The sequence below is a fragment of the Scomber japonicus genome, chromosome 12 (genome assembly GCF_027409825.1).
Source record: "Scomber japonicus isolate fScoJap1 chromosome 12, fScoJap1.pri, whole genome shotgun sequence".
Lineage (NCBI taxonomy): Eukaryota > Metazoa > Chordata > Actinopteri > Scombriformes > Scombridae > Scomber > Scomber japonicus.
In genome coordinates this window covers 25,040,457-25,062,656 of record NC_070589.1, presented here as the reverse complement: position 1 = coordinate 25,062,656, position 22,200 = coordinate 25,040,457, and the positions used below count along the sequence as shown (strand labels likewise).

At 39.5% G+C, this 22,200-nt stretch overlaps 1 protein-coding gene across 1 annotated transcript in view; it reads left to right on the top strand.

The window, feature by feature from the left end:
- The first annotated feature begins 515 nt into the window (after positions 1 to 515).
- The window catches only part of epb41l3b (erythrocyte membrane protein band 4.1-like 3b), a 38,052-nt gene continuing 16,367 nt past the window's right edge, over positions 516 to 22,200 (top strand). Inside the window, exons 1-10 of the mRNA XM_053329855.1 lie at positions 516 to 610; positions 7,343 to 7,518; positions 11,786 to 11,929; positions 17,140 to 17,244; positions 17,451 to 17,493; positions 17,620 to 17,695; positions 17,940 to 18,158; positions 19,599 to 19,686; positions 20,900 to 20,944; positions 21,602 to 21,754. Of these exons, the coding sequence (XP_053185830.1) occupies positions 7,354 to 7,518; positions 11,786 to 11,929; positions 17,140 to 17,244; positions 17,451 to 17,493; positions 17,620 to 17,695; positions 17,940 to 18,158; positions 19,599 to 19,686; positions 20,900 to 20,944; positions 21,602 to 21,754 (1,038 nt within the window). The 5' untranslated portion in view covers positions 516 to 610; positions 7,343 to 7,353. The remainder of the gene's footprint in view (positions 611 to 7,342; positions 7,519 to 11,785; positions 11,930 to 17,139; positions 17,245 to 17,450; positions 17,494 to 17,619; positions 17,696 to 17,939; positions 18,159 to 19,598; positions 19,687 to 20,899; positions 20,945 to 21,601; positions 21,755 to 22,200) is intronic.

The following is a 22,200-nucleotide window of genomic DNA, read 5'->3' as shown; positions in this document are numbered from 1 at the left end:
TCTGATGAAAATAGGCTTGAATAGGAATGGTTGTGTACATTTTTTTTGTCTTTAAGTTTGTATAATTAATTTAGCCTTAAAAGTGTGGGAAAGAAAGCAAGACTGACTTTTATTTATTAAGTTTTCTTGTGGGGGTGGGGGGTTGTGTGCGTTTGTGTGTTTGGTAACAATCTACATGCATTCTGGATCTGGCTTTTATGAATTTGCGGTGTTTTTCACTCTCATAAAGTAAGCCTTAATAGGAACTACTTAAGAACAAATACCTCAAAGTTGTACTTGAGTTCATCTAATTACATTTCCTTGTGAATACATATTACTGGCACTGCCTTTTCCCTGTAAAACAACAAACCTCGTGCTATTAATTGCTGTGCTCCATACTGTGTGTGTGTGTGTTGGGTATGTGTTGGGTGGGTGGGTAGGTGGGTGGGGGTGCTGCTAAAATAATACCCCGGCTGTCTTGGTATCCCACAATTCTACTCTCAGCTGCATAGTGGAGTGTGATAGGCTGGCGGAGAGGGGAACTGCAGCAGAGTAGCACCGCTGTCAGGAAACAGGAGCCCACTACGAATGCAACTCGCATAACCAGCTGAACGAAGGGACGGTCTACCTGGTAATAAATCCTTTCTTTTCTGCTGTTTTCCTCGCATTATAAAACACTGAGGTTGTCTTTTAAAAGATGCACGTTTTCCCGGTTCGTACAGCTCTCTGTTTTACCTCTTTCGCATGCCTCAGTCGGGTCGTTTTTTTAGACCACAACACCCGCGGCCGATGACAGATAATTAACATTAAAAAAAAAGACACTTCCACTGTATCCACTGAGGCGGAAAAGTCGACAGGACGTGGCTAACCGTGTGGGAAGCTTTATCCCGCGGTGTTTTTTTTTTTGCGTTGTAACATCTCTGTGTGTCAATTTGTAGCGATGTGTTTTGTGTGTGTGGGTTTTTTTTTTTTTGCTGAATGGGCTTCCTACGGCTGTGGTTATTTTTGTAGCTAAAAGTCTGAGCTTGGGACAGGTATTTGAAAGAATGAAACAGCTTTAAGGTATGCTAGCTTGTTCTAGTTTCGAGGCAGAAAGTGTGTAAAATGGGGTGAGAACAACACGATGGAGACGCTTTCACAACCCAATTCCCCGCATTTGACATCAGTGAAGGACAGAGCTGAGTCACTTTGCACAACACCGGGATCATTTTTTGTAGGCAATTAATAGATGAAAACTGCCACATTGTCGGAGGTGAAGACGGTATACTTGGGGTGTTTTTGATCTGCAGTGCGGTAGGCGTGGTTAGGGGGCAGGATGACACAGTCTGGATCCTCTTTTTTAGCATCTTCACATCCTTGCAAGCAGGGATTGCAATGGCCGGAGTCTGACTTGACAATTTAATTGAGATGCAGAGTAAGCTATGCATTAGGAGGCAGCTACCATTGTAGGCCTTGTTTGCATGGTTGTCATAGCCCATTCATTCAGAGTGCACCTTTTGATCACAGCCTTAATTTACTTCCATCTTTGTACAGTGAGTTGGAGAGTGCAGTTATCTTGTTGCCCCACTTTTGTAAAAGAAAGCTATAATGACAATCTTGTGGATACTAGCAGGATCAGGATATGTAAGCAAAACCTAAAAGCCTGTTGGGGAAATTGTAGCTCATGTCAGATTTGTTTTCTACATCCCCACATCAAGAATTTGTCAGAGAGAGCTTTATAATCGGCACATGTTGTGACACCCTTTATCCTGAGACTTGTGATTTTGGAAAAGGAAACACCCCACCTATATGATTATGTCACTGTAAACTTTATGTTGAGCACCACAGAGACACAATTGGGTCATGTAAAGGAAGAAGTAGTAACAGCTTCCTTTTCATTGTTTTTGTCAGTAAAAGATAATTTCATTTTATGCTCATATTTGATAAAAAAAATTGCTAATAATCAAGATAGCTTCCTCTCAAACTGTGAGTGTTTTGATGGGCTAGATTAGGCTCCAACAGCATGCAAAAGTCATTTTCAGTTGCATACATATATATTTTAAATGTTTTGTGATGATTCAAGACTGGAGCTTCAAGGGCCAAGGGCTTGAATATTTTCACATGAGGAGACACTGTCTAAACGAATTTCAAAAGACGAGCACGGTGTAGACCTGGCCCAGCAGCACAAAGGCTCCATTTTTAACATAATGTTCTTCAGCAGACTTTATTGGTAATCAAGTCACAGCTGATTACCTATAGCTAATCTCATAAAATGTTTAATCTCTACTAGCCCTTGTTTGAAAAGTTATTAGCTCTTTATCTAGCTGCAAAGATTTAGTTATAAGCGGCTACATTAAGAGAGGATTTTCTCTTTTTTAAAGGAGCAGCACAACATTTTGAGATTGAGAGCCGCTAACTCTTAACAAACATGCTTTTTCTTTTTATAATAACCGCTATCTTTGTCTGCGCCTTTGGGGAAGTTCGTTCCAGGCTTTTAAAGAAACCAACCCTGGCCTTGAGCAAAGCTACACTGATATTGCCACACATTGAGGTGTACAATTAAGACGATCAGTAAGTCGGTCTGTCCGTTGCAACCCCGAAGGTCTAACTGCAAGAGAAGAGAGAGTAATGCTAAGAATGTAAACGCAGCAAGCTGACAGGATTTATGACGTCCTCAGCGAAATGCTCTAAGCAGAGATTCACCTCCTCGTTACCTTCCCCCCCCAAATACTGCTGAGAAGGTGGGGATCGTTTAGTTCCTTGACCACTTTGAACATTTAACTTGAATTTTGGAAGTCCAGATGTGCTACAGCTTTAAAACCACCAAATCAAATGTGCAACAAATGTATTATTTCACCTGTTTGTGAGACAGTTTGGATGCAAGTGTCAGGAAAGATTTTCCATCTGGATGATATGAATCTATGCTGAATGTGTCTTCAGCCCATCACTGTAACAATGATGTGAATAAGCAGCTCGGGGGGGGGGGGGGGGGGGGGGGGGGTTTGCTGACTCACTGATGTTATTTATTTGACATTTGTAACTCGGTAGGAACATTTACATCACACAAGGGTTTGGTTGAATGTCTCTGTAAATAAAATACCAGTCTTGCATTGCCAGAGGTTTCTCCACACTCAGTTTGTGCCGCACCAGAGCAAGAGAATGTTCTGGCTCAACACACCGAAGAAGAAAACAGATCCGTGTTGTTTGGATTTCTTGAATAGTCGAGGGCAGGACGACACAGTGCTAAGCAGTGACATGTAAAACGTTGTTGAGGAACATTTTCCACATGTCCAGTACATCCAGTTCAGCCTTTGTCAACAATCTGCTCTGCTTGTTCAGGTTAGAGTCAGACTAACAGGTATTTCCTTATTTTGTGTCACTGGCTTTCAGGTAGAGACACAATGGCCTCTGTTATATTGTTTATTCCTCTGCTGCCCAGTCCAGATACATTTACACTGTGTCCACTTCAGTGCTTCTTCTTTTAACTGTTTAACTCTGGTTTCTTTGGGAATGGTGCTGGAGAGGCACATGTTTTAAAGGTTTAAAAAATTGTGGGGCTGCAACTAACTAATTATTTTCATGATGGATGAATCTGATGATTGTTTTCTTGATTATTCACTAAGGATTTGCTGCTTTTTCTTTTTTTATGACATTTATAGGCCAATCATTAGGCCTAAAACAAGAAAAAGCAGCAAATCCTTACATTGAATAAATGGGAACCAGCAACTGGTTGGTATTTCTTCTTGAGAAATGATTTAAGCAGCTATTTACCAAGAATTGTGTTGATTGATTGACTGCAGCTCTAAATAGTCTAGCATTTAGTACAATTTAAAAGGGTCTCAAAAGCAGTACCAACCTCTGTTATTGGGACAGCACTTCTTCTCACCACTGGTTGCCTCTAGTTTTGGCACTCAGTGCATGCTGAGCTGAATCTAATGTTGCATCTATTATAAGTCACTGTTGTTAAAAGTATTCACTGAATGCTTCATATCAAATCTAAATGTAAAACAACAACAAATATAAGAAATTAGTGTTTCTACTGAAGCTCACAGTTTCAACTTTCAGCTCAACTTTCATGACGAAACATATCAATAATTTTCCCAGTGTTGTTGTTTGGAAGTCAGAGGAGTTAATGGCACTTTGGGGAGCAGTGGTATCTCATTGGAGTTGCCGTACCAGCTACATGGTATCCTGTTACAGTGGTTGGGTTTGTGTGTGACAGCTGTCAGCCCTGCAGCAATGTAGAGAGAGGCGCATCATATACGGTAGGCCTACTCAGGACGAGCCTTGACGTGTCAAAAAAACGCCTGCCATGTAACCTCCACAAGCCCCCCGGGAGGGGGCTGTGGGTGTGGGGGCAGGGGTGGCAGGGATGGGCCCAGCTGTGGTGTACTCTGGCTAATAGCACTCAGCACAGATGGCAGCTCTTCATCCTTCTGTGTCAGTATATGGTGTGTGTGTGTGTGACGCCATGTGCACAGGCCACTCTCCAACAGTATGCATTACAATCACAAATGGACCTTAAAATGGAGGTTGCATGCACGGGACAGCACCAAGGCATTTAGTGTCAGCGATCAATTATGTAATGCAGCCACATACTGATAAGCCTATGCTGAGCTTTTAGCATGGACATGAGTATCCACTGCAGTGAGTGGTCTCACCACTCCATCTGAATGAAATTTGATTTGTGATTTAATTGGTTTACTCAGTAGCAGACAGCAGGCCTGACTGGTTTGATTGGGGGTTACTTTGAGTTTATATTGGAAACAAAGAAATGAGGAAGTAGACCTAGTGACATAATTGATCTCCTGAGGATGGTTTATTGCACCAGAGGGAGACATGAGTAGATGGATTCTGCCTGCCCTACCTTCGAAGTCAGATCATTAAGAATATTAGCTTTTATCAGGTGTGACTGAGGAGAATATATCTGCTCTCCATCACATGATACTTAAAGATAAAGAGATACATTTAATGGCATCTTTGGCTGCCGTCATTCATAACATGTTGAGCTCTTCTTTTATTTAACAAGCATTTGTTGCTGATGACAGAAACACGTGTCTTCATTTACCTGGTTAAAAATGACCAAACACAGAAATGTAAACACTGTCATGACCTGAGAGTTTGAATCTCTGTTACTCAGTATTAATCAGCAATAGAGCAGCAGAGAAGATATTTATTCATTCAAGTTGAATCTCTTACTCTTTATGATAAGCCTATACTGGTGCCATCAGCAGCAGCTTCTGTATACAAGCAGAAACCCATGGCACTAAATGAGTTGTGAATGCAGCTTTCTGAATGCATAATGTATGTACCAGTCCATGGTGAGAGCCACACACAAGGCCACTGTGTGAGCTGTTGTCTGGCCCCGTGAAGAGCGCCTGTCACCAGTGACTGAACGTATTCTTCCTTCATTTCTATGGTGCTAAGATGTTCCTTTCCTCCCCTCCTACCATAGTTCCTGTTTCACAGGGCGCAAAGAGAAGCAAAGGTTAGCTGTGCAGTCATCAACTGTCAGCTGATTGCTGAGGCGCTCTTCAACTCTGCCACACATGACAAAATAAAGAAGTGGCAAGGCTTTGACAGGATTCTGGTTGAATTCGCCTCAGTGGTTTTTTGTTTTTTAGAGTTACTTATCTCTACTCAGTAAACATGTTATTTTAAGAGCTGAGGTTGGAATTTGGGTCTTGTGACTTTATCACTTCATTCAAATTGCTGCTAATCAGACATATAACTGAGATTTGATAATCTACTGTACAATAAATTAACTTTTTATAGCGTCTGAAGTTACTGATATTTGAAAGAGTTTAATCAGCGTGTTAAGTGTTTAGTGACCTGTGACGCTTCACCCCCGCACTCTTGGCCTGAAGTGGTTTATTTCATTTTTCTAAGTACAGATTTACAGCTGCTGCTGTAAGTCAACCTAATTCTGATCCACTGAAACACTAACAAGTGCTTTTTGCTACTTGGCTAAGCTCGATTTGGCTTTATATTGTAATCTTCTTTCAAGTAATTCCATAGGGATTCAAACCCACTGCTCATTACCAACAAGAAATTACCCTTTGGCGTTCCAAAAGCAATTTCTCATGTAAAAATTGTATTATTGTACATTATAAAAGGTGGTAATATTAAATGATATTGAATCAAGAGGTTCCTTTTGGTTCATGAAATCTGTCTAATAATCACACCTTTGGGACTTTCTCTGAGTGAGCAAAACATTCAGATTGGTTCAGCTTGAGGATGATAGAAATAACGCGTCTGTCGCTGAGTGCAAGAAGAAGAACAAAACAAGACAGAGGCATGAGGAGGGCATGGACTCCAGCTGTTAATAATCCAGCTATGTGGCTGCCAGTTCTGTTCACAGCAAGACACGTGGAGTTAGGCATGTGGGTCAAATTTAGTCCTCGCAAAAATCCTCAGTAAAGTTTTTCTGACTGAGACAGGTTTCTTATTACAAATTGGAAAATATCTTGACCCACAAAATGCTAATTCTAGCTTGTGGCATTTCCAAATAATCGATACCAGGCGGTTTTCTTTTATGTTTCCTTCTGCCTTGTCTTCAGGCACAGCGCCCCATTGTAGTTGTTTTAGCGTTTTAGGCACCGTGTCAAAAGTTTTGGGGATCACCTCAGCTCACAGTGTGGGCTTTGTTGATGCAGAGGCTGCTGTCCCCGCGGCTCCGGCTGGAAGTCAGAGATCCTCCCACCCCAGAGTAAACACGGCCCTATAAATAGAGCTCAGGGAGAAGGAGGCCTGCAGCAGAATGACAGGCATCCAGACTACAAACCCCAGACTCTCTGTAGCAGAGGCCCACTGTCCCACGCACACGCTCTCCAAACCCCACATCCCCAGTGTCAGAGCCTGTGGGTACGGTTAGCACAGGGCCCCCAATCTGCAATCGGTCCTATCTGTCATCTTTGTTTGGCAAAACTGGCCATTAGATGTTTCCTCTAATTACCCAGTTGTAGGCTCTTGGGATCGCATCTGTCACTGGTATGCTGCTATTTACAGAGGGAGAAGGTCATGCTATGAAAGACATTTGCTGGTGTGGTTCAAATATGGTAGACGGTTGTGTGTAAACAAAAAAAATGTCAACTATGAAATCCATTATGTCCAATACTGAGGAAAATGCTACTGTTTTTATTCATAGATCAAGAATGGTTGTAGATAATGAAATGAACTAATAGTTTGAGTCTTACTTTGTTTTTAAAAGGCTGAAATCAACTGAAACTAGACATGTACATTATTTTCCATTTGTTTTTACCTATGCATTTGAATCAGAGAGGAGCTTATTAAACACAGCTGAAAGTGACAGTAAATCAATTCATAACAAAGTCAGCTGACTCATCAAGTTTCCCTCTTCACTCTCCTCTTTCATCGACTGCAGCGTGATTTACCATGACAACTGAATCAGGCGCCGACTCGGAGGCCAAGCAGCAGCAGGAGAACAAGGAGACGGAGAAGGGGAAAGCTAAAGCAGCAGCTGAACCCGCCTCACCTCAGAACCAGCCGGAGCAACTTCCCGCCGCAGTCGGACACAGCACGCCGGCCAGGAAAGAACAGGTCAGCCTCCTCATAACCACATGCTCTTCCTCTGTGTGAAATGGGCCTGCAAAAAGGACTACGCAGCTAGTTGTCATGGAAGTATTACTTTAAACAGATCTTTACAACTCATTCTTGTAAAATATTATTTAAAAATGTAATCAAATTGGGTTTTTTTTTTAGGTGTAAACACTTTACATATCTCTCTAGATAAGGCTTGACTATGAGAAAAACATTACACTTTATGTGTCCATCTCCTGAATGAATTGTGCCTTTGTTTGAAAAATGGAAATGAACATGCAGAGAGAGAAAAAATGCAGACAACATGACCAGTGTCCTCAGTGACAGTTACAACCCTGCATTAGATGTAATCTTGTCTTTATGGGTGCCTACATGCTTTTGTTTTTGCCATGAAGTAAAAACACAGATTGAGAAACTTTACAGAGTGGGGATGTTTTCATTCCTCATATTATATCAGCTGATAATACTGATCAGCACGACTTCACACGGCAGTGGGTGTAATGAGCAAGCTGTGGAAGTCAAACCTCTTGGCTTTTAGTAGTTTGGGATTTAAAGGTGCAGTGTGTAGAATTTATAGGCATCTAATAGTTTGTAATAGTACGGACTTGGCATAAATGGAATATGATAAGTATATTTTAATTGGTGTACAATTAAGATTTATTTATTTACCTTAGAATGAACTTTATATCTACATAGGGAGCAGGTCCTCTTTCAGGGACGTTGCCATATGTTGTTCCATCATGTTTCTACAGTATCCCAGAATGGACAAACCAAACACTGACTTTAAAGAGGGTCTTTCTCATCTTTTTACAAGTTTTGCAGCCACTGTAGGTTCTCCTACACACTTGGAAGGTGAGGTATTAAATTAGTGGTAATCTACAACCTCACTGCTAGATTCTAAACACTGGTCCTTTTTAAGGGTTTAGGAGAATAAAATGCCTGATAAGTTTGACTCTGTTTGACCTTGATGAAGGCTTCTATTAAAACACTTTTTGTGTAAAACAAAGCTTTTTTTAATATCAGAATTAGATTTTTCAGATTCCCACCACTTTGATACTTAACTTTCATTAGTTACAGATCTAATTTTAATAAAGAAAAACATCTACCATGTACCTGCAACATTCTGGACCAAACCACTATTTTCATATTCTTGTATAGAGCACTTTTTAGTTAGATTCTTATTTTTGGAAAAAGCCTGCAGCCTGTGTCCTTTTTATGTATTAGACAGTCCAGGTAGCCACCAACGTTATCTGAACACTGAGGTGCTTGTATGCAGATTTCGGCCTAAACAACTTTCTGGACTCACTAATCAATCCACAGATTGAATTTCCAGTGCTTCCAAGCTGCAGGGGAACTGTCTCAGTCTGATTCCTGCTTATTTACTCAATTGTTATTTGTAGGGAAAATAATATGACTAGCTATACACGCATACACATTTTGTCTATAATTTAAGCAGCTTTGGCTGTCAGAAATAGGTTACTGGCATAGTTCCAGGCTCGGTTTTAAAACAAATTACTCGCATTTGATGTTTATGCACAAGCTTGAAGTCACACTAAACCAGTTGTGACACAAAGAGTTACAGAAATAGGTTGTTAACTCACCTCAGCAGATTTGAAACCCCCTTTTCATGTGTGTGTTTTTCATCTGCACAAGCTAAGATGTCCAAATGAACAAAGGTTGAAAGATGTTTGAATGATTTTCAGTGTACAAAAGTTCTCAGACTGCATTAGTGTGGGGATTAGCTCTGAGCTGTCCTGACTCATTATTTTAACATCTTTGGCATGTACTAGCTGACAGTCCTACCTGAGAATTTAAAATAACTGCAAAAGCAGATTTATTTCAAACCTGTAGATTTCTGTCATTTTACAAGCAGATAATATTAAAGAGCCAAAAGGTCAAAGTCGCCACAGCCAAGACGTAGACATGCAGAAAAAAGTGGAGTTGACTCTGAGATTTGTTTTGGCTTCTTATGATCCACCGTGTGTTTGAGCACATAACTGCAATTTGAGTGTGCACAGGTTCACAAGCCCTCCGACCCAGCAGTGTGGCTTTTATCACAATGTGCAAAACTGAAGTATGGAAATACGGTGTTTGATGAGGAGAGGAAACAGAGCATGACTGTATATTTGGATCATAATGGAGTTTAATGGGAGAGCAGCAGAAATATTCATTATGTCCTGGGCTCGGCAATGTTGCAAAAATCATAATGAAATATTAAATGTCTTAATGTGAATTGACAAAGCTGCATTGGGTTGAGAAAGGTCATGATACATAAGCTTGAGATGATAGAAATGAATCTTTGTCAGAATTTCTGCATCAATATGATAAAGTACCTTGATGAGTAAAATATAATATATGTTTTTAATTTAATCTCGTTGTCTCATTGAGATTATGATCTGAGAGACCTGAGAACAAGAAACATTTATATACAAAATCAGACAATGACAATAGACAAAAGAATGAATAAAAACAGTTACAAGCGTCACAAAATTAGATAATAAAGCTTTAAAATCTCTTGGTGGTATGGAAGAGTCCATTTTAAGGGCAGTTTTCATCTCTCTGTAAAAGGTACATAGTACCAAACACCAGCTCTGCTAACATTAGTGCGCACATATTAGATATTAGATACAAGATAAAGTTAAATTCTCACTGGATTATGTTTCTGTAGTAGAGATATTAAAATGAGAGAAGAGATATGAGGTAATTTAGATGCTTTACAGATTAATATAATCAGATGATTATCTCTTTATGTCTGTATGGAAGTCCAAGCTGGTGATACAGAGAACAAAAGAGGACACATTTTGTCATTAGTGATAAAGCGTAATGTAGCATGACCTAAGCAGCTCAAGTATTGATTTTGTCTACAGACGGTTTCATAATGTACTGTATGTCATCATTTGTATTGTTAAATTAATTATACCATGTTGCATCTAATGAGCTCTTAAATTTAACTTTAGGGCTGCAACTAACTTTTTTTTTTCATTAGCAATTATTCTTTTCATTTATTTCTTGATTAACCAATTAGTTGTTTGACCTATAAAAAGGTAAAATCACTGTTTCCCAAAGCACACAATGATATCCCTACATGTCTTCTTTTGTCCCTAACAACAGTCAACAATGTTTTTTTTCCTGAATAATGACTCCAAACAATTAATAGATTATCAAAAAAAAGTTGGCAGTTAATTGATTTTCTCTATTTCTTTCATTCACATTTGCTATTTTTTAAAACATTCAACTGTGCATTCAGCCACATTGCGCAGCCCTGATCATGACACACGCGCTGCCATTGTCAGAGCTGTGTGAATCGCCAAGAGCAAGGCTGAGAGAAATCGCACCACTCTGATACGACACTGTCAGCCTTTCCTGTGAGACCCATGCCCCACCACAGTGCACTCATGAATGAAGCGGGCGGCCCACATTTACATCTCATCTACTGTGATTTCAGACATCTGTAGTGTCTGTCTCGATCTGTTAGAACTAATCTGCAGGCTTTGGTATTTTATTTTGAAAACTCTTTACTACATCAAATCTAAAATCTAAAAGATTATGCTGTCACTTTCATGTTCTCTAAAGGTGATATTAAGGTGTTCATTTTCTGGTGTGGTGAAGCACTTAAATATGTCGACAAGGGCTACAGTAGACACGAACAATGTGATAAATGTAGCTTGAAGAACCAGATAAGAAATATTTAATATAAGATTAAAAAGGGGCATTAAATCCACTTAAAAGAAGGAAAAATGTCTCGGAGCCAAAGGCCTCTCTTACAGCAGAAAGTCACTCAGGAAGAGCTTTGTTTTCAGCGAGGTGGAAAATTGGATTTTCTCTATTTAAGACAAAATGGCGGTGCACCTCTAGCTCTTCTCAGTGGGACCTTATTACATTCACGCAGGGTCTCAGTCTCTATTTATAGGTTTTAGACATGTGACAGAACTGCTGGTTTTGTCAAAGACAGCTACATTAAGTAACTGAGCTGTAGGGCCGGGGAGACAGTTGGGTGAGCAGAATGTATTTTTAATTCCTGGATCCCTTTTTCAGTCTAAAATGATCATATTGTGTATCAGGATGCCTTCGGTCATCCAGTTAAATGAATGAATGAATGTACAGGACTTTATAGTCATAAAAATGCAGAGCAACTTAATAGCTTACTATAAAGGAAAACAAGTCCTCACATACATTGCAAAGACAAAAGCATGCAGGAAGCACAATGGTTTATATATAATTAGAATATATAGCTCATCATTCATACCACTTGTTTTTGTGTTCTCAGGAGCAGCAGGAAGAGGACCAGGTATCCCACAGGTCGTCCACCAGTCGTCTCTCCAGGTCTCCTTTGAGAGGAGTGAAGAAGGTGAAAATCATGCAGTGCAAGGTGACACTGCTGGACGGCTCCGACTACACACTCAATGTGGAGGTGAGACCCTGTAGGTGTGGTGGTGATGTGGAAACAGGAACCTGGTGTCATTTTTCATGCACAAAATTTTATTTTAGTTTTTAACGTTCCAGTGGAGCAGAGGTCAATTTTAAAGATGCTGCCTGTAGAATTTAACATCAGTTATTGAGTAAAAAGCAATTAATCCAGAAGTCATTCAGTAGAAAATGAATCTCCAATAATGTTGATATTCATTCTTCAAGTTATTTTACGGGCAAAAACACCAAAGCTTCTCTAGTTTTAGCTTCTCAACTGTTTGGATGTTCAGCTTTTCTTCATCTGATTTGACAGTAAACTAAATACATTTTGGTTTTGGTTCCCTGAACCTGGTAAGGCCTTTACATTCAGGTTAAAACTGTTTTTAAATTTGCAAATAGTACAATTAAATATATTATTCTAATTTCTTGTTGGCTTACTTAATCTGAATGCATTTATAATATTTGCTAGTAAAGTAAAACCAGAGATTGAGAAGGAGTCTGCCTACTCTTTGCTATCAGTTTGGAGCAGAACATTATTTTCATTTTTAGAAACAAAAAATGCAACGTGGTATAATCTATGCGTCGGTTCCCAAACATTACAATTATGGTCACGGCAGCTTTTATCGCTGCATTAACTTATTCAAACAAAAAAAACCATCCCACCTTTCCTGATTTTAAGACTTGCGCTGTGTTCTGGATTTCTCTGTGTATTAATCTTGAGATATTTGGTCTTTTTTTAACAAACATAAAATCAAAATGTGCTATTTTGACAACGCCTTCTTAGAAGCAGGGATTTCACGGCACATTTACATTTGCATTATGTCAAATTGCTTTGTAGGATTTGTTTTTGTTGCTCCAAAGCTTCTCTACGTAGTCGTGAGAAGGAAAAAAAAAAGAAAATTCATAAGATGATTTTTATATGTTTTTTTAGTTCTTACTTCAAAGCTCACCCACCATCCAGAAATAAACCCTGTGAAGAAAAGAGAGGCAGTAATCAGTGAAAAACACGTGTCTTTGTGTTGTAAATGTAAAGCTCGTAGCACCAACTACCCTCGCAGTGTCGCTTTTATCATAATGTGGAAAAATTAAATATGGTAATGGGATGTTTCGCGAAGAGGAGAAATACAGCGCGAGTTGTTAATCATAAAGCGTTAGAATGAGAGAGGAGGGCGAGGTGTGGGATTGATTCATTATGTTCTCGGCTGGACCATGTCGAAGAACTTAATGTCTTCATTTAATCGGCCAAAATAAACTCCCAGGATGAAGCTGTTTCATAAGTCTTCGGTTAGTAGGTTAGTAGCACTGTGGAAGCTTGAGAGGAACAATAACTCTTATGAGCTAAAACTCCTAAATGTCCACTTGGTAGAAATAAACCCACAGATGAGAGTGGAGTCCAAGTTGTAGTGTAGAAGCTCAGCAGTATAATAGCTGCTTTCTGCCTTTTAAACAATCATTCTTTCTCTTTTCAACATTATAAATTCAGGAATAAATCTAAATAGTGAACTCTTTTGACATTTCACCCCTTACATATTTTCTTGCCTAACAATACAAAGTTGAGCCTTTTCTCAAACTTTGGAGCCTTTCAACTTTGTACATTCCCAAAAAATGTGTGCAGGCAGCATGGGGAGTACCAGACCCTCCTCCTTCTCCCCAAATCTCCTTTGAGCAGATTCCTCCCCACCAGGGGCTTGGATGGAGGGATTAGCCGACTGTTTTTGGAGGTGGTGGTGGTGGTGGTGAGATGAAGGGTTCAGACCGTGAAATAGGAGCATTTGTTGGAGGGAATCAGTGTCATTGACTCTGTGTGTTGGCATGATTACTCAGTGTCCCACCGCGAGACTGGAAGGATTCTTCAGGACAGCGATCTGAAAATGGGCGTCAGTGTGGACCCTTGAGACAGACTCTGAATTTATTTCTGCACTGATGATTATTTAAAAGCATTCCTCCAAGTGATGCAGCCATGCTCTGAAAGAACTGAACTGACAGTACATTAAGATTTAAACCTAAGAGATAATGAGTTTCACATACCTTGCATATTATATGCATAAGAGCATACTCATTTATCCCAAAAATAATTAAATCACATAATTAAAACCTGCTGTAGCTTCAGTTGAAAAACACAAAAACATGCTAATTTTTTAATCTAGAAGTTTGATTCTGCAGTTATCTAAGTGAATATACTGAAAATGTACAATATATGATAAGGACTATGGCATGTAATCTACATTACATTACATACCCTAAAGTTGAGTGTTCACTGCATCCACAACAACTTTCCTAATTATCATTTAATTTAGTGGGACCCCATTTAAACCTCAAGTGATTTATACTTATGTAATTAATTAGACTAATCTGTGGTAGTGTCCAACTCTTGTAAACATCACTGCTATGGTGTGGGTTAGGGTTAGTGTGTATTTGTGACCATGCAGTGTATTGAATGACCACGTCCCATCTGTTGACTATCCTGTAATCTCTGTCCACACACACACACCCCCTCCCGCCCCCCCAACACCGACACACACTAGATGAGGAGCACTTACAGCTGATTTTAGATTAGATTGGAGTGTATCAGAGGAAATGTGAGCAAAGAAATAAATAATAAGAAACATGCTGAAATCATTAGGAGTTACCTGTCTAAAACACTGAAATGTCCAATCAGGGCCTCACACACATTTTACAATTTAGCCTAGTGAGCTGATGCTGGTGCTGAAACAATTAAGCAGCAATAATTTTTATAAGATATTATTTTTTAAGTAATTTATCAAGCAAATATTAAAACACTTGTTGGTTCCAACTGCTCAAATATAAGAATTAGCTTTTTCCAGTCTTCTCATCATTATAATTTGAATATTTTATCTGATAAGAGCAATTTTAAATCATCACTTGGAAATCACGTATGGAAATTGCTCATTATATGCTGACATTTTATTGAGTTAATTGATTAATCAACCAAAAATACCAATCAATTTTAAATTATAGTTAATTGCAGGTCCACTGGGAACACTTTAGCAAGCCTGTTGACTTTAAGTAGCACAGCACTGCCCAGAGATGGCAGTCTCTTCTGCTGCTCCATATGGTGCTCACACAATCAGGCACCTTTTCAGACCGCTATCGTACACAACCAAGTGGTGCTAATTGGTACAGCAGTGACACAGTAGTCATGAGTCACACCTGAATCCTGCTGCTGGGTCAACAATACCTGTAATCATAGTAGCAACAAACCTTTACAGATATTGTGCACATTTTATACAGTAGTCACTAACACAAACTCGAACTTGAATAAAAGGCAATAGAAAACAAGATAGGTGGATAAATAATAGCTGGTTGAGTCCTAGCAGCTAAGAGTGAAACACAGCCGACACAAGCCAAGTTAGCTTATGGTGTTTCACTCGGTGATGCAATTGAGGTCAGAGGATCCTCAGATAGTTGCCAGGGAGTCCTCCTTCCTCCTCCCAATCCCATTTGAAACCAGTCCAGAATGTCAAGATTTGACATTTTTATCCTCCTGACCTTGTAGTTTTCCGGCTCAACTCAATTTCCTCCCCGAGGGAAAAATGTCCTCACTAATGGTTCTCTATCATTTTCTGCGACGTGAAACTGCTGAACCTCCTCCCCTTCACTTTAGAGGGTGTTAGGTCTCAGAGGAGGAGGGAGGTGTCACATCATATTGTCTTAATATTGTAAATGATGAATATAGTTTTAAATAAATACTGTAAATACTTCAAGTTTAGATGCACATATTTTCCTACCTCCAGTGTTCATGGAAATGCATGCAGTATCTTTTCAATACAAGTGCCAGTTCCTTCATATAATACATGAATCTCCAAAAACACTGTCTGCCAAAACACAAGCCAGATCAGCCGGCGTCATCTTCAGCTCACAGTTTTGCAATTTTTTATATTTGTTTGGCAAAAATGGGATTAATCCTAAAAAGAGGTTTGCAGTTTAGAGCCTTCCTTGTGTGTGTGGAGGATCTGACAGTAAAGCCAGGGTTAAGTGTTCGTTGAGAAGCTACTGTCACAGCAAGGGAGCGGCAGTCTGACAAGACTCTGCTAATTCCCTCAGAGATGTTCTGGTGGGATTAACTCTGCCACCATCGGCTTTATTGCTCTGTTAAAATCACCAACCTACTGCACACTCCAGAGTTTACATTAACAGGATGTGTGGAAGCTTCAAGTGTTTGCCTGGATGCTTAAACACATACATGTGTCCTTGTTGCTACTACTTGTGTACACGTGCCAGGTCTCCATGTGTATTATATTAATGCACAGAGCGTGTTATTGGTTTGATTAGTCCTGCTGCTAGAATAGACTGTGGCAGTGGTTTTTCAGCACATCTACACATGAAGAGCTGGCTTTAGCTCTGTGCAGGCTGGAGGCGTCTGTGTTGTGACAACCCAAGCCTTAAAATATCCCATCTGAGCTGGTCAAATGAGTCAGTGTAGTCCAGCCTCCTCCAGTGGGCAGATGACTGCGCTCCAGCTGATGACATCCGGCACTCAGGCAGAGATGTGCCATCGATCGCCCTCAGATAGCCGATGTTCACCTTGGGCTCAGAATTTGAATCCGTATTTATACTATGGTGCTTTTTATAGAGGAATTGATCCAGTGTGATCTAGCTGGGTGAGTGTCGCTGCAATACTACGAGGGTTAGATGAGGCTAATGTAATGTGCTGCATCATCATGATGTTTCTCTAACTGGAAAAAAAATACTAATTTAATGTTGCTGTTGTACAGAACAGAGTTTTGACGTTGAGTCATTTCTATTTAATTATCTTAATTTAATTAAAAAGAGAAGAAAGGCAAAAAGGGAGGAGTATAATCCCAAAGTATCACACACAGCCTGAGCCTGAGAATGTTACATTTTGTTTGCATGGCCGTGTTTTCTTGTTTCATTTCATTTTAATTTAATTATGTGTTGGTAAATTATTCAATATAGTGTACATGGAGCACACATATGTGACTTCCTATAACATCCTCTCTATAATTTCAGATCATCCATTTACAAGGTGCTAAAATCCAACAATTATAAATGACACATGGAAAATATCTATTATTTTATTATTTAAACCTTTTAAATAATAGTTGCTTGATCACAGGAAGGAAGAATGACCACCTTACCAGTTGTAGTGTACCTATCAGATAACTGTGTTGAATAAGTATTTTTATTTATGTATTTTATTCATATATTTATTTATTTATTTCCCCCTCACAGAAACGAGCCAGGGGCCACGAGCTGTTTGATAAAGTATGTGATCACCTCAATCTACTGGAGAAGGACTACTACGGCATCACATACAGAGATGTAGAGAATCAAAAGGTAACGGAAAATAATATAATAACAAATGTTAAATTACACACTAGATGAATAACAATAGAATTGTCAAAGTATGAAGCAGAGTTGGGAAACAATCAGATATATGCAAATGTTTAATTGAATTTCTTGGATTTTAAGGCCAGAAACAGGCCAGAAATTTTGAAAATCAGTGATGATTTATGTTTTCTGTGTGTGGTTGTTTGTCGTAGAATTGGCTGGACCCTACCAAGGAGATGAAGAAGCAGATCAGGAGTAAGTACAGTAATCTAATAAAGCCACTCAAGTATTCTGAGTATTCCTTCTTTTAAACGGCTAAATGAAGTGTATGCAGTTATAGAAAGCTGCTTTTGATAATTTAATGTTCTCTCTATGTCGCAGCTGGTCCCTGGAACTTTGCTTTCAACGTAAAGTTTTACCCTCCAGACCCCGCCCAGCTCACCGAGGATATCACAAGGTGAGTTGGCATTAATTTAGGCTGATTGCTTTGTGATCATTGGCAGGCATTTGCTTCTTTCATGTTTGAACATGTTAAACTGTTACGGTGGACTTGGGGTGGCTCTATTGGTTTGGAATGCCTAAAAAAAAAAGATGAAACAGATAAAGTTATATTACAAACCCTCAAAAAGCTTTCAAAGAAATAAGAAAGAAAATCCAAATGACTCGATTGTTTTTTAATGTCTCTTCCCCCGCCCTTTTAGGTACTATCTGTGCCTGCAGCTGAGAGATGATGTGGTTTCAGGCCGTCTGCCCTGTTCCTTTGCCACTCACACAGTCCTGGGCTCGTACACAGTGCAATCTGAACTTGGAGACTACGACCCCGAGGAACTGGGCAGCGAGTACATCAGCGAACTGCGCTTCGCACCTAACCAGACCAAAGAGCTAGAGGAGAAAGTCATGGAACTCCACAAGACCTACAAGTTAGTCTGAGTGTCATGTCTAAAACTCTTTTATGCTGTAGAGAAGACAATCATCATACATACAGCTGCCCAATATAAAGAATGAATAAAGCCCAGAGAATACATAAACTGGAAGCTCTTGAAAGTAGCACCTTTATTGACAAAAATATGCTTTTTTGAAATTAGCAATCAGTCACAATACATAGAGCTTTTTTAGATTGATGATTATGATTTGGATCAAACTGCTTTGGATCTGCTCAGTTTAAATTAAATTTTTCATTTCATTAGTTTTTTAAAAGAAAACACTCGTGAGCAGGCTGGCTGCTTTTCAAATGCAGTTCTTTGGCAAGATGTTCTGAAACAGATTAAATGGTGGTTAACAGTTACAGACAGTACACAACGAGATGCCATAAAAACAGTAGCAACAAAATTAGTTCTCAAGGCAATGTACAAGCCATGCAGAGCAATAGGAAATAGCAACAGTGTCCACTATTCAGTACATGTGGCATTGCAAGCAAGGGAAGGCAATGAAACACGAACCAAGCAATGCGGATTGTAACCATTTTTTGACACATGCAAACATGCAGAGCAACAATAAGACGTGAATAAAATATGATAATCAGTGTTAATCTTGATAAATGTTGTAAATGTCCCCCACTGTGGGACTAATAGAGGAATATATTATTTTACGTTAAAAAAATGCATGTGCAAGTTAGTAAAAAAAACACAATCCAGAATTAAAATTATCTTAAAATTCAAGGAAATAGCCTCTTAGCACCAGCCATTTATAGTTATTTAAGTGCCTTAAAATATTTTCCTCTTAATGAAAACAAACTCACAGCTATATGTTTGGGATTATTTCTGATGAAAATATTCAGTTTTAATATTACAGTTGTAGTTTTTTATTTTCCAGATGTGCATCTATTCACTTAAGCCTGAATCTGACAAGTCAGTAGTTCAGGCAGGTTGAGTGAATGTATAAGATCTAGGATAATAATCCGTTCGGAAAGGCAACATGTCTCCAGACATTTGATTTATGTTTTCCTATAAATGGATCTAGCTGGCTGTCCTTTGTCTGAGCCTCCCATTCTCTCTGTATTACAATGATTTGTGAGTAATTTAATGCGGTCCTGTCTAGCTCAATGGGTGGAGCAAGACTGTGGCAGTGACAGGATTAGATTCTCTCTAAAGGCTATCTGTGCTAAAAATTGATGCACTCATGGTACTCTGTTGAGGTTCAGCTAAAAGCACACATAAAAACAACCATTAGAACAAACATGTATCGTTTTGCAGAATCTTGTATACAGTCACGCTCTGCATTATGTCTGTTTTAGTTCTTATTGGTATCAGTTTTACTTCCCCAGTGTTTATATTCACATTGATCGGGAAGCATCAAACCTCCCTTTGCTATACCTGCTTGATGACCCTGCATGTCTGATCTGTTGCGTCCTGTCCAATCAGGGGGATGACACCAGCTGAAGCAGAGATTCACTTCCTGGAAAATGCTAAGAAGCTGTCCATGTACGGTGTGGACCTTCACCACGCTAAGGTAACAAGTCTTTAAAAAATATATTAACCCTTTTAAATTTATGATCTCAAGTCAAACTATAATTTGCAACAGATTTTTTATTAGTATACAAAATGTAAATGGAGACAGCTCATCTCAGCTGTAGAGTCCTAGATTGGTTAAAAACTTTTCATCACTCATCTATTACAGTTTGGGAAATGCTCTTATTCACTTTATTCACTTATCACTGTGAGGTGGAAGAGCCGAATGAAACCACTTTCATGTTGGTTAAATATGAAGCTGCAGCCATCCGCGGGTTTGCTTGGCTGAGAGTAAACACTGGAAACAAAATCCACCCACCTGTAATGATCCATTATTGACAAATTATATTTAGTTTGTTAAATCAGCACAAAGGCTGAAGTAAAAAGAAAATGGTGGTGGTTTTAAAGGGGTAAGGGTATTTCCCAAAACAACAAAGTAGTCCTACTAATACACTACTATTGCTTGTAATTTTTAAAAATGAATCTATGAACTAGTATGTCTCTCATGACTCGAGAATTGGTGGGCGTCTTAAAGATGTATTAAATGTGCAGGTGATACTTTAAATATAAAAGTCTGTATTCTCTTTTAAGCATATTCCACTCACGCAATCAGTAGTGACGCTTGCTTCCACAACACCACTGCTTCACAAAACATCATGGCTGCTACAGTAATGCCTCAGTTGAACATGCCACTGCTGCACCGCTGATTGACTGTCATTATGTCACTGCTTCCTCTGTGAATTTGAAAGGGTGGAGATGGGGGAGCGTGGGGTGGAGGGTTGTCTGGAGCCCAGCTTGATTTGAATGATTTTCTTGCCATTTGTAATCCGCCGACCAGCTGGGATCAAACGCGACATTAGAGCACAGGCACAGTACAGTAAAGAAAAAAACTGGATTACAACAGCAGGACCACTGTCATCACGAAGGCAAATTACACTCATCAGTCTTGATATGAATCTGTTATCAAAATGCTTTGAAAGTTAAAAAAAAAAATGGGTGTAGATGTGAGCGATGGAGAGGATATTGCCCTCGCAGATTTAACCCCATCAGAATGGAGGAGATGACAGAGATGAGGAAGTGGCCTTGATCAAAATGAGCAAACATCAATGCTCGTTGGTGGATATGTGAGTCATCGTTTTTATATTAAGGAAAAAATGTGCACATCAGACCAGCATCCCTCTTTTGTCTTCTCTCCTCTCTCATTAAATGCAAAGTTGGTAGGGAGTCTCTATGAATGCTTGGCTCCAGCTGAGGGAGAGGTAAGAGGCTGCCTTCCATGTGCTTACCTGAGTGTACATATATATGTGTGTGCGTGTGCGTTTTCATGAGTGCGTGTGTGTGTGTGTGTGTGGTTGCATACTTGTGCATGGTTTACGTATAAAGTTGTCATTTAAACATCCTACTGTAACTTAAGTCTGGTTCTTCCTGCTTTGGATCAGCACTCCCCTGTCAAATTGTCATTATTGGTTTCACCTGCTCATCTCAGGCTTTGTGCAGTGAAGAGCATCATTTCGTGCTTCATCCACCGTTTTCCCCCCCTGAGACTTCACTGTTGCTTTTGCCATTCAGTGCTCCTCGAGTCATTATTCAACGGCACCGCAAGCTGCATATAGAAGATAAGATTACCATATGCCTGATTCCACTCTCCACCTGCCTGCTTTACCCTGTCATTATCTCAAATTGGGCTCTGCTCAAATCTTCTTTATCCTCCTGTGCACAGACTCCTGAACACCCCTCATAACAGATTGTGCTGTATAGTTTTATGAAGTTTAAGTTGTGCAGCACACAAAACCAAAGAGTGTTGTCGTGCTCAGTCACAAGGACAAAAGTAACACTTCACGAAGGAGTTTCATTAAACTAATTATTGACTTTTTTTTTCTTTTTCTGTCGTCTCCTGGTGTGTGTCTCGTCCTCAGGACTCTGAGGGAGTGGAGATTATGTTGGGAGTTTGTGCAAGTGGCCTCCTCATCTACAGAGACAGGTTGCGGATCAACAGGTTCGCCTGGCCCAAAATACTCAAGATCTCCTACAAGAGGAACAACTTCTACATCAAAATCCGGCCCGGCGAGGTGAGAACAGTAACAGTCATATTTCTTTAAAAATCCTTACTTATATTTATTTTTGGGAACGTCTCAAGTTGATGGGCTGGATTGGTGTCAATTTGCTAATGAAAGCATTTTTTTTGGTGTTGTGTATTAGCTTTAAAACTCATTTCCTTGCGGGTTTGATTTCCTTTTAGTTGTATCCAGTTGTATTGTAGCCAAATCTGCCTCTAACGAAGTGCACCATGCCTCCAAATTATTGCTGTTGGTTGAAAACAGCATCTGAGCTTCAGTATTTTATTCATGGTGGGAAGGAAAATAGATTTTCCAAATTTTCATTACATTCACCCTGACAATCTGAAACTGTGATGCAGGCTGCGTTTTCTTTAGGCAGTGTGAAAGTGTTTAATGTTTAGCTGTTCCATGAAAGAAAATATAAATATCAAATGAAGACTAAAGAGATTTGGAGAAAG